General features: G+C 42.6%; 1 protein-coding gene across 2 annotated transcripts in view; it reads right to left on the bottom strand.

Moving 5' to 3' along the window:
* The window catches only part of LOC138967184 (tyrosine-protein kinase Src42A-like), a 28,235-nt gene extending 24,727 nt beyond the window's left edge, over positions 1 to 3,508 (bottom strand). For both annotated transcript variants that reach the window (XM_070339702.1, XM_070339703.1), the window contains exon 1: positions 2,955 to 3,508. In XM_070339702.1, the coding sequence (XP_070195803.1) occupies positions 2,955 to 3,370 (416 nt within the window). In that variant the 5' untranslated portion in view covers positions 3,371 to 3,508. The remainder of the gene's footprint in view (positions 1 to 2,954) is intronic.
* Positions 3,509 to 12,759: the final 9,251 nt, after the last annotated feature.

Genomic DNA, 12,759 nt, shown 5'->3' with positions numbered 1-12,759 from the left:
ATTTAGGTCAATACTCAAGTGAATGCGGCGAAACGAGAAGCAGACGACCGGTCACCACGAAGTAGGACGGGAGGCACGCCGAGTCCGCCACACAAAAACGGAGGCACAAGTTGAAGGAAACACAACGTAGCCTCAAGCCAGAAGTGGAAAAACACACAATAATCCAACAGGTGATAGTCCACACAGAAAAGGAGCCTCTTAGTCCAAAATAATCCGGGAGCGTAGCAGAAACACAGCCGGTCTGACACGCGCGAAAAAAGAAAGAGGACGCGCCACCTACATCCTGTAAGGGGGAAGCACTCGGACAGTGCTTGGGATCCACGGTGGCGCATGGTTATGGGAGATAATTGTACCCACTCAGCGTTTTGTCCAATTTTTTCGGCCTATAATAGATAATGTGCAAGAATAGTACTGTCGAGGTAAGTGTTATATTGACAAGCATGTTTCCAAGCCTGCATACTCGATAAGGATTCTCCGTCTCACGCTGTCAAGTGGTTTGTTTTTTTAACGCTTATTAAACAATATTTTTCTAATTCGGAGAATGGCTCAACAGTAGGAGGTTTGTTTGTTCGTTCATGGGCTGAAACTCCCACGGCTTTTACGTGTATGACCGTTTTTACCCCGCCATTTAGGCAGCCATACGCCGCTTTCGGAGGAACAGTAGGAGGTTTGACACTGAACAGTTGCCACACTCATCCGACTTGAAACACGAGACTCCTTGTAATTGCTGTTTCAACTCATATATTATCTGAGGATGTTTTTTTGTGTATTACAAGGCCCTTCAAAAAACCAACAGGTGAAAATGTGGAGTGCTAAAAATAAAATCGAGTTAGTGTGGCTACTCATGCAGTACCAAATCTTGTACTTAAGAATTTATTTTTGCGTGGCCAGCCGAATTTAAAATGAGACAAAGTTGCGTTTAGATTCAGAGGTACACAATAACGTGCTATTGCAGATACAGCGAGTTGCATTGAAATCACAAACTGACCACTAAATTTTGAAAAAAAAGGAAAGTGGATCACACGGGTACACGATAGCTCGGGGGATAGATAAATCACGAAAACTGATGTGTGGTTTACGCGAGCTAAATAGCAATTCAAACAAACTGTGTCATTAATTGCTATTAAATGCTATCAAAAATGTGTTCCATAAGGTCAGAACTGCTTTTTTCATGAGAATTAAGTCGTTCTGTAATGTACAAACTTGAAACTGTGTGCATTTACCATCCCATACATATCTCAAGCCAATGTACAAAAAATATATAGGCAAAAAAAAAGTAAGTCTGTTTACGGTAACATAGGCCCAAAAAATAGGGTCGGTAGGTCGGGATTTTTTTTATTTTTTCTTTCTTCTAAAAAAACATATTTTTAAGTTATTTTGCCAAAAAACAAAGACCTTTTTTTTCTCTCCCCCAAATGCCAAAAAAAAGTCAAGGGTCGCGCGAAAAAATAGGGTCGGTCGTATTTTTTGTTTGGCCTTAGTAAATCACTGAAACAATTTAGAAGTTACATGTTTTAGCATTTTAATGGGCGGCAATTATGGGCGGTCACCCTGTATCTACGAAGATCAATATGAATAATTGAATAAAAGAAGAAATCATACATCCTACTAAGGAAATAATTTCCTAGTACAGTAGAGCCACACATCTAACTACAACAACCATCCAGTTAATGCGTTAAGGGGTAGAGATTGTGTAGGCTGAGATCTAACAAGCCGCACAGTTATAAAATTCAGACTCATGTCCAGTTGTGTATTCCAAAAGTAAGGCCTTCATACACAAGTTAAAATCGGTGACTATAAGTCACTAGTTAGTAATTGATGCATATATACCCCCTTTTGTATTGAAAGACTGTAGGCTACAGGGGCGGATCAGTTCATTTTATGGGGGGGGGGGGGGGGGGTTTCCAAAAGTATATTGTGAAGATATGGGTGTGAAGGCGCGAAGCGCCGAGCCGACGGCGTAAAGCGCCTAGCTTGCTAGGGGGTTCCGGGGGCATGCCCCCCCGGAAAATTAAAAAAAAAGGATGCAAAATGGTGCAATCTGGTGCATTCTGAGGATGATCATTACCAGTTTCAGGCAGCAGATTTTGTCACTGATTAATACCAACAAACAAAAAAAAATCAAAACAATATTTTGGCTGGGGGGGGGGGGGGGGGGTTCCGTAACCCCCGAAACCCCCTCCTCGTCCGCCCCTGGGCTAAATGCAACAATCAATAGGATTAGAAGAAAAATAGTCCACACAAATGTACCATCACAAAAACCTAGTCAGCTCTGGGGTTGAGGGTTATCTTTTAGTTTTACCTTGAAACATTTAACTAACTTTTTCATTCATCCCTGACCCTGCAGCCATATTTGAAAGATTTAAAAAGGACATGCTGGTTGTCAGAGTGTGACGCTATGTACCCAGAACAGCATGTGGGTATTGGCACACATTTTAATTCAAATGTTAACAATTTAACAATTAAGATACTTATTAATTATTATTATTATGTTACACAACAGTAGTTAGACCATGTGCAAGTGTGTATTGATCACTGTATGCATGTGTACACATACATAACTTGGTACTCTAGAAAAGTAACAAAAGAAAATCAGCCGACCGTTTGCCTGTTGCTCCAGTTATGAGTCACATCAACATCACATACATATGTACATGTATGAGAAAGGAACAGTCAGGGGAGGGATGAGTGAGCCTGTACCAACTGAATGCAGCTACCTATTTTGCTATTAAATGAATTCTAAGTTCTGGTTAATGCCACTGACTCTCACCATCATCGTGTTGAATGGGATGAACAGCTGGATATGATAAAGGCTCTGTTTTGCTACAGCTGCGGCAGTGAGGGGGGTTCACAACAGACGTGAACCAGTGTAACAATGCCAATACACTTGGCACAGTCACAAGGACAGTAGTCCACTAAGATTCAACAATTCAACATCACAAACGTGTACTTACGGTTCTGACTCCAAGCTTTTCACACTGGCAACATAGTTGGATGGAATGTAGCCTTCATTTTTGCTCGTCTTTGAACGAGCGTACCACCAGTCACCCTGAGTGTCATTGATGATTTCTAAGATTTCTCCCTTCCGGAAGCTCAAGTCTTCGTCTGTTCTGGCATCGTAATCGTACAGTGCCACGAAGACTTTTGTCGATGCTGTTGACGAATCGGCAGCACCTGCGTCTCCAGCACCACCCTTGTGTTGGGGAGATTGTTTAGATGATGATGTCGGTTCTTGCACAGGATGTGCAGCTGAAGGGGCGGTGGACACAGTTGCTCCATTTTCTGAAGGCTTGTTCAGCGGCGACTGCTCCCCGCCGACGGCGCCTCCCGATGGTTTTGGTGGCTCTGATCCCCCTAAGCAATTACCCATGACTGCTCTGGGATGAGATCAACTACCTGTGTAGCCAAAACACACAAAGAAAGCGACCAAACCCAACTGTCATTGCCACAAAACCCAGGAATCAAAGGGTCTGCACCTCACTCCATAATTCTTGCCGACATGATTAGTAGCGATGATATCAGACGGACTTTCTTTTATATTCCTCCGCGAGGAGAAAAATACAATCAATGATGCGAGTTAATTCTGTTCAATCTAAACTAAAAAGTACATTGCCTGATAGAAAGTAGAAAGTGTTGATCTGGGTGAAATAAAGTCAAGATTAAAAATGAATACGTGTGTAAAATAAGAACTATATTCTCTTGCACCTAGAGTCAGTGCGAATAGGTCGCTTTTTGTAACGAAGCCTCTGATTGGATAAAGCATACTGTAATTCTATTCTACTGACAGGGCCGACAAATCAATATTTCTAATAATATTTCTTTGCAATCGGCGACGTATAAATATTTTCTTCACTTCTACAACAGCGATAATATACAAACAAAGAATTAAGGAGAACAAAAATTGACCAACAAAGCTAGAAATATGATGAAAGAAACAAAAAGAAAAAAAGAGGAGAAAAACGTGACGTAGGGCCTACTGCGGGTCAACAACACTGAACCACAACAGCAACAGCAACAACCACAAAATGCAAATCAAAACTGAAAAGGCATCCGGTGATAGTATTGAGAAAAATACCTCAGACAGATCTTGTGACTACAATTGTTCTACGTGCCTGAGATTATAAATATATATATATATATATATATAAAAAAACACACACACACCATAAAGTAAAAAAAATGTTGTTTTTTCTTAAACACAACTGTTGTTGGTTTTGGCTGGTTATTTTTTTTTTTATAAATCATTGTTGTTGTCATTTTTATTGTATAGTGTTTTTAAAAAAATTGGTATTAATGATTTCATAACAACATGACTGAAAACTATCAGTACTTAGCCAGCTACCTTGACTAGGTAATACCAACTACAACAACAAAATCAGTGTCGAGCAAGTGCCATCCCAAAAAGTCCGTTCATTCTCATGAAAACATTAATGTTCCTACCGTAAAACCGCCGGTGTTACTTCCATTTTTTTTTTTAAACTTTGACAGAGTTGTTACACCGTAGAATAAGACAAAAACTGTGACAAATCATTCGAGAAATAATTCACTACTGCATCAAAAGGGCATGAATTAACAAAGTCAAAATTGGCGGATCTCTTCACTTGTCTACTGGTGGGGAAATCGAATCAGTCAGTGGTTATGCAGTACTTCAGGAGGACATACAACTTTAAAACTGTGTGTAGGTAGGAGTACGTATATTGATTTCGATCGGCATATAGTTTATCATCCGTTACAAAAAAAGTTAAGTAACACTCTGATATTACTGATATTAATCTGGCCACGGTGTTAGGACTGATCGATATATTGTTTTTTTCCTATGTGGACCATCTCAGTCGGTCAATTAAAGATCACAAAGCTTTTACTACATAAAGCCCGGATAAGAACATTCTCTCAAACTGTGAATAAAAGGCGTGACATCAAAAATCTACATCCTGGCTGCTTTAAGTGCAGAGGTTTTATTCTGAATTGTTTTCTTCTTCTTCTTCTTCTTCTTCCTCTTCTTCTTCTTCTTCTCAAGTTCTTCTTCTTCTTTTAACCGGCACGGTTGGCCTAGTGGTAAGGCGTCCGCCTCGTGATCGGGAGGTCGTGGGCTCCGCCTTGCGTCCGGCATTATGGGGTTAGTGCCAGCGGACTGGTTGGTCCGGTGTCAGAATAATGTGACTGGGTGAGACATGAAGCCTGTGCTGCGACTTCTGTCTTGTATGTGGCGCACGTTAACCCCTTCACTGCCACAGTGGTAGTAACTTATCCGAATGGTCTATGGGAAAGAACTGTGTTTAGAACCCCTACAAGTACTTGGACAGTGGTTACCTCCCATTTAGTTTTCAGAAATGTCCTGAAATGTTGTTGACACAAATCCCACGTATGAGATACGGTTATGGGCGTACGATAAACAGAAAATGACCACGTATTACATACGGGGTGGGCAGTGAAGGGGTTAAATCAGTGTCAAAGCAGCACCGCCCTGATATGGCCCTTCGTGGTCGGCTGGGCGTTAAGCAAACAAACAAACAAATCTTTTTCTTCTGCGTTAACTGGGCTGGAAATCATGCGTACGCTCGTGTGTTTGTTTGTTTTTAGATTTTTATTTTTTCATTTTGTTGTATGAGTGGATACTTTTTTTTTTAATTCAACCTTTTTTCATCGCGCCTTGTTGGGAGCCATACGCCGACTTTTTGGGGGAGAGGGCTCTTGCCTCCGGTAAAGTCCCAAATCAATCAGTTTATCCATCTAGCGAACGACGAAGAAGAAGAAGAATCAGTTTATCCTGGCCTGGACGGAATGGTATCTTTAAGTTAAAAGTTGATAGTGACCTTAGAGTCTTATTGATTGGCTTATCACTGCTTTTGCTGCTGGCTCCGCTTGTTATTCCATTGTTTTATTTGACAGGCTTTTTCTAGTACTGGTGGGGGTCCGGCCGGGGGAGGGGGGATTGGGGCCGAGGGGGGTGGGGTGTCTTATTTGTGTGTGGCCGTTTTTTTTCAGTCCTGCTAGTCATCGAGACGGTTGTGTCGGGTATTATACCTATATGTCCTCCCTGTACGTGCCGCGTCACAGTGCAGAGGTGTGGGGCCGAGAGAGTCAGTGAGTGAATCAGATGAGAGAGACAGAGACTGACATAGAGGTTTCAAGGTCACATTGGGGTCAAGCTTGGAAAACAAAATAATTGTTATTTCATTGTATTCAAGGTCTTTGAAAATTAGATCTGACATGACTCGAGTCTGATTATCATAGTCATGTTTCCAGGTCAGAAAAGGGTCGAGTTCTGATCAAAAAGTCAAAAAATTGTCATTTTCTTCAATGTCTGTAGAGCTAGTAGAGCAGCAGATAATTTGCAAAACAAGCACCAGAATAAGAGAGAGAGAGAGAGAGAGAGAGAGAGAGAGAGGGGGGGTGAGGAGAGGCATGGACACACCCACAAGGATGAGCTGAACACTAGTTTACTGCAAGTCGGTGGCTGAGGGGACAGTAGCAGACATCATCTGGAGTTTTGCTGACTGTAGTTTGTAATGAGCGTCTTCATCACCACATCTCGTGGCAGAAGCCTGAATAAGTTGCATTAAGTTGTTAGCCTATTATTCCCCCGTATGTGTTAACATGTGTGGAGGCTATGCTATCTTAATATTTCTGTCCCCAGAACTAGTGTCTATTTGGGACGTAAAGAGAGGCAAGAAAATAGTTTTACGCCCTCACGGGCAAAGCCATTAGGGGCATGTTACACGGGAAAACCCGGCTTTGTATGAAAATAAAAAATAAAAATGCGGGAGGGGGGGGGGGGGGGGGGATGTAGACAGCTGGCTGCCGGCTGCTAGAGGAGACCTGAAATGGGCTAGGGACCGGGTTGGGTCGTCTTGGGTCAGTGCTGAAATGGTTACTTTATTGGCTGTTCAGCCGAACGGACACCCGGGCTTCATATTTTTGCATGCATGTATTCGTGTTTCCAAGGCCTGAGGCTTTCGCTGTGACTGCCATGGGATCTTTATCGAGAGGCAAGAACCCTGATACTACCATTGGGATTGCAGTTTAGTTGGAAATTTGCTGGTAGAGTTTGATGAATATTAAAGCGTCAAATGTTGCTTGGGAGTCAGATTTACTGCTGTTTTAGTATAACATGTAGTAAACTTTGAGCAACGTTTTGATGAATTTTCCAACAAAACTTGATATTTAAAGCGTTTTGACATTCTTACAGTATCCTATTGATGCATACAGTGGTATTCTACCGTACGTTTTTGACGGTAGCCTACATGATATTTAGAATAGAAACAAGAGACTGCAGGTGAGAAGAACAAGAACAAGATAACAGTAAAAATGTACTCACCAGTATCAGAAACACGAACAATAAACATGGACATTGTTTGTTAATTGTTCGTGTTTCTGGTACTGGTGAGTACATTTTCATTGTTATTTTGTTCTGGTACATTTTTCCGCATTAACTGCTTTTGGGATTTCCCTTTTGTTTTGTTTTACATGTCTGCTTTAATGCCTTTGCTTGAAACATACATTTGAAACTATAATGAAACAAATGATGTCTTTGACTTTTTAAGCCGCCATTAGTATAATGGGGCTTACTGGATTTGCTCTGTCTGTTTGTTTGTTTGTTTGTTTGTTTGTTTGAGGCGGGCGGGCAGTCGGTCGGTGTTTGTCGGGTAAGACTTGTATCTCTGGGTCAATTAAGCTCAAATGTTGTGAAATTGTTAGGAATAGGGTTAGACGGGTGTATGCAAAAAAATTACATTCCTAACGGTAGTCAAACGGAAGATATTAGCTTTTAACGCTTTTACAAACCGAACCAGGGGACGAAACCCACTGACAGACTCATACGTTTGCGGGAATTCCCGCACCCAGAACTCCGAGTTACTTCCCTTCGAGTTTCGTTCTATCACAGCATGCGTTGGATTAGAACTCCGGACAAAAACAAGTGTTGACCTTAACTTGACGGGGTTAAGAAGCCCGCCCTTGGTAATATGGGGTGGGACATGGATTTTTGATCAAAACTTCATGTAAATCTCAAACACCATGGATCCTTCATAATGACCGATTTTTGAAGAATTATTCCGTAAATAAACAAACTGATAAATAGTGACGTCATTTGAACTCCACAGTCTATATGTGGTAGGTTGTGGACGACCCACTTTTGAATTAAAGAAGGCATTTTACTTTGTTTATTTCTATTTGGATGGCGTGGGTTGTGTAGAAAGATACTTTTTATGTTGAATATTTCTTTAGAAAGTATGGGCCCTTCATGAGTAATATCATTGGTACTGTAAGTGAGCCAAAAGTGTGTACGTCATTTACTGTGGAAAGAGGCGGTAATGAGTGACTTCCCTTCGGGTCTCGTTCTATCACTGACAGCATGCGAACATGCGTTACCTTCACCGTGCTTCGTCGGTCGTGGACGACCCAGAGCCTCACAAAATCATCTTTATCTCTGAAACTATTTGGAGTTTTGAATTTGAGACTTCATGTAATTTTTAATCACCATACGACCTTCTCATTGCCCAACTTTTGAAAGAATATCTTTGTAAACAAACAAATAAACGATGATGTAATTTCAACTACACAGTCCGGATGATGTGGGTCGTGGACGACCCATATGGAATTACGTAAGGAATTTTACGTTGTTTATCCTTATGCGGTTGGCGTGGGTCGTGTACGACCCATACTCTGCAAAGAGGCAGCAAAATGTTTATCCCTATTCGGATGGCGTGGGTCGTGTGCGACCCATACTTTTTACGTTGAATCCTTCTTTGGGAAGTATGGGTCGTACACGACCCACATCATCCGGACTGTGTAGTCCAACACGTGATCCGGTGAAGGTTAAGCCGCCTTGTAAAGGGTGCTTACTGGATTTGCTTTGCCTGTTTGTCCGGGTTTCAGGTGTTTTGTTTGTCTACCATGTCACCACGTGTAAAGAGCTCGGTCAAATTTTTTTTAACTTATTTATTAATCTATTAATTACATTTTTTTTTATTAATTCTTTCTAAAATTTCCCACCCCCATATTACCAAGGGCGGCTTCTTAACCCCGTTAAGGTCAACACTTGTTATGCTATGATTAGGATACAGACTTAAAAATAAAACATTTTGCATCTTAATCCTTGTAAAGCTGTATGTACTCTAGAATAAGACAAAAATAAAAAATAAAAATATATTGTGGAGAAAAATAGAAACGTGTGAGTAAATCTCATGGATAACTACCAAGTCAGCTCTTTGCCTTTTTCTGGCCTGGCAGTATGTGTGGTGTAAAATTTTCCACCAAAGTTTGAATACAGCACTTGTAAAGTGTCCCCCCCCCCCCCCCCATCCCCTTTCTAAGACATAAACAAAACTAAGAAAATATTGTCTTTTTAATGGGGAGTCATCTCCTTCCCACCAACGAATATACACTGATGGGTCCAAAGCTGAAAGTAAAGTGGCTTCAGCCTCTGTCACAGGTCCTAAACTAGATAGGGCTTTTCAAGTTCGACCCGTCTTCCAGATGACAGTTCTGTATTCTCTGCAGAGTTGAAAGCCTTACAGCTAGCTCTAAAACAGGTGTATCAGTCAAAAAAGAAAGACTTCCTGATTCTGTCGGATTCCCTATCGGCTCTAACAGCTGTGAAGGGAATATTCAGCTAGATCACCCACTGTTGGTCGAAATCCAAGAGCTACATGCATCTCTGATTGAAGAAGGCAATAGGATTGTGTTTGCATGGGTGCCGTCCCATGTTGGAATTAGAGGCAACTCTGCAGCTGATAATTCTGCTAAAGAAGCCAGAGAAAGACTCATCACTGACTCAAACACACAAAGCATTCAGATTTCAGAACTCGCACCAACATGTACATAAAGCAACCATGGCAGAGCGAATGGGACGAATGTGAAGAAAATAAACTTCATAAGATTGTCCCCCAGCTGTCGGACAGCCTACCTCAATGTCGCCTCAACAGAAAAGAAGAGACAGTTCTCTGTCGCTTACACATTGGTCACAGTCACATCACACATTCTTATCTGCTGAAAGGTGAAGACCCACCATATTGTTTTGGATGCGACGAACCATGGTCATTAGAACATATGTCCTCACCAAATGTGTAGACGTTCAAGAATTTCGAGACAAACACTACAATGCGAAAACGCTGAAGGTTTTATTCCGGGATGTTCCCCTGGACACGATTTTTAACTTTTTAAAAGAGATCAAGATTTTTTACAAGATTTGAAGTACCAGAAGTGATAGTGATTAATTTTTAGAACCTTCTTTTACAGTGATAGATCTGAATGTAAATAGTCTGAAACGTAGAACTTGCCATGTGAAGTGAAAAAGAAAATAACTGTATCGGTCTAGCATCTGCTGAGGGGACATTAAAACCCAAAAACCAACCAACCATCTCTAAAAATGGAGGTAAAATTACATTGGTTAGTAACTGTTATATCAGAAAATCAGTCTGAAAAAGCAAAGTCTTACCACACTCACAAAAACACACACAAAAATTGGGTTGGGAGAGAGAGAGAATTGAATTGAATTGAATTGAAATTTATTTTTTTCGAGGGCAATGTATACATGATCAAAAAACAAGAAAGGTAGGTTGTTGGAACGTTTGTGACGAGTGCCTGTGGTTTCTTATTTATTCAATGTATACATGATTTTGTTATTGGGAATATTCGAGGAGAACAGTTTAACAATAATGTATTTTGTTGCACTATTCAGAGAGAGAGAGAGATAGAGAGACAGACAGACAGACAGACAGGCAGATAGACAGACAGACAGTCCTCGTCGCATCCAACGTCAGCACCGACAGACGTCATGAAAAAGAAATGACGTCATTTCTCAAATGACGCACCTTCCTACAACTTTTAGTGTCATCATGCAGGCCGAAGACGACCTTGTTTTGAAGCTGTGATCTTTCCCGAAAACAAGTCAGTGGATTCTCTATCACGTTTGAGTCTATAACTGGGACGGAGGTCGTTGTTCTTTCAACACCGATCTTTCATGTATCGGTCAAGACTTTGAACGAATAGATTTGAATACTCGACTCTTCGAACGCCTGTGAACTAAATTCAGTGCGGAAAAGTAGAACAGTAAGGATAAACAAAATGAATACTGAAAACCAAAGCTCGGAAATAAGAACAGTCAGTACGCGTAAAGACTTCTTGCTGCATGCGATGTGGCAGGTCGACAAACAACGTGAAACTGCCACACATCTAACAACAGCCGAACTCGCTCAGACAGCAGCAGCAGCAACACCCAAACTTGATGATCGCATCCATCACGCCACAGACAGCATGGTAACTGCAGCCAGCATTCCGCGAACGACGCGAACCATCTTTTCAACCGTCAACCGCACTCAGCGAACTCAGAAGGACGAACTTGTTGGGGCTGGAGCTGACGTCATCGCAGGATCTTTGCCTTACATGGACGGCGCCGCTGAAGACCCGTGGACAGAGAAGCGAGTGATAGAAGAAACGTCCAGTGTGCCACAGGAAAGCGCCAGAGGCATGTCAGGTAATCTCACCAGGTACGACACAACTCAGCAAATTCCGGAGCTTACCGGCGAACGAGAACAACATCCTGAAATGACGCATCTCAACGTTGGTGATGGAGGTCTCATCATTGACGACAATGGATTGTTTGAGGTGTGTCTGGACGATAACGACAACCTCGACACGCCCGTAGACAGATCCCTAAATCTTGGTCAGCCTACTTCAGCTACTGCAGGTGGCGTGGCACGATCCGCCGACCACAGTCACGTTGGGATCGTCAGGCAGAAGATCCGGCAAGCCTACACCAGCCCAAGGAACCGTCTCCTCAAGTTGGTCAGCCCGAAAAGATCGTCCCACCTGCGTGGCGAAGTCTCCATCTTATCCGACAAGTCCATCATCTACTCGGACGTCTCTGAAACCGTGAGCATCTCTCCTTCCTTGAAAGCTCTGCATCCTTCTGTGCAGCTTTCCTCGTCTGGCTGTATCTCTCCTGACACTATCGCTGTGGAAATGCTGAGCGGCAACGTTGACTCGCCCAATGTGGATGACAGGCAAACGTATCCGAGCTCAGCAGAGGGCAGGGAAACGCCGTCAGCCTCCTCTTCCAAGAGTTTCAGCAGGTTGAGCTGGATGTTCGGAGCTAGACCCCATCCCAGGAGAGTCAGAATCCGTTCAAACGTGCGTCGCTACACCGCGCCTGTCATTTCCCCCCACGACATCACCGACGACTCCAAAAGCAGCGGCACTCTGATCAGCATGAAAGAAATGACCGCAGGAGGTAAGATCTACACAACGCACTGTAACCCAGCGTTGGACTTTGAGGCCAGTCAAAGAGACAGAAAACCTCGTCCTGCAGGAGAAGACGGCTTTGATGATTTGAGGAAGCGATCCACTAGCAATATCTCCCTCTCCAGGCCCGCGACGTCAGCCGTGATGGCGACAGTGCGACACGTTGCACACGCTGTACGCAACACTCGCGACAAGCTGCACAGCCAATTCATGTCAGCCGTGGTGTGCGGGGTTCTGGGAGAAACGCCCAGCACTCGGCACCTTCTTAGTCGATACCTGAATCGCTACACAAGAAAAGGCACTTGTTCTGTGTGATGGAGACTTTTTCAATGTCATGCATACTTCTTCGCCCATTACTTACCATCATGTAATACTTCTTTGCCGATACCTGCAACGATACGCTCGGAAAGGCGCTTGTTCTGTATGATGGAGACTTTTTCATGTCATATTTCTTAGCACATACATGTACCTACAACGATGCACTCGGAAAGGCGCTTGTTCTGTGTGATGGAGACT

The sequence above is a fragment of the Littorina saxatilis genome, linkage group LG5, assembly GCF_037325665.1.
Source record: "Littorina saxatilis isolate snail1 linkage group LG5, US_GU_Lsax_2.0, whole genome shotgun sequence".
NCBI lineage: Eukaryota > Metazoa > Mollusca > Gastropoda > Littorinimorpha > Littorinidae > Littorina > Littorina saxatilis.
The sequence above is the reverse complement of the archived record's forward strand: the minus strand, read 5'-3'. Positions and strand labels throughout refer to the sequence as shown.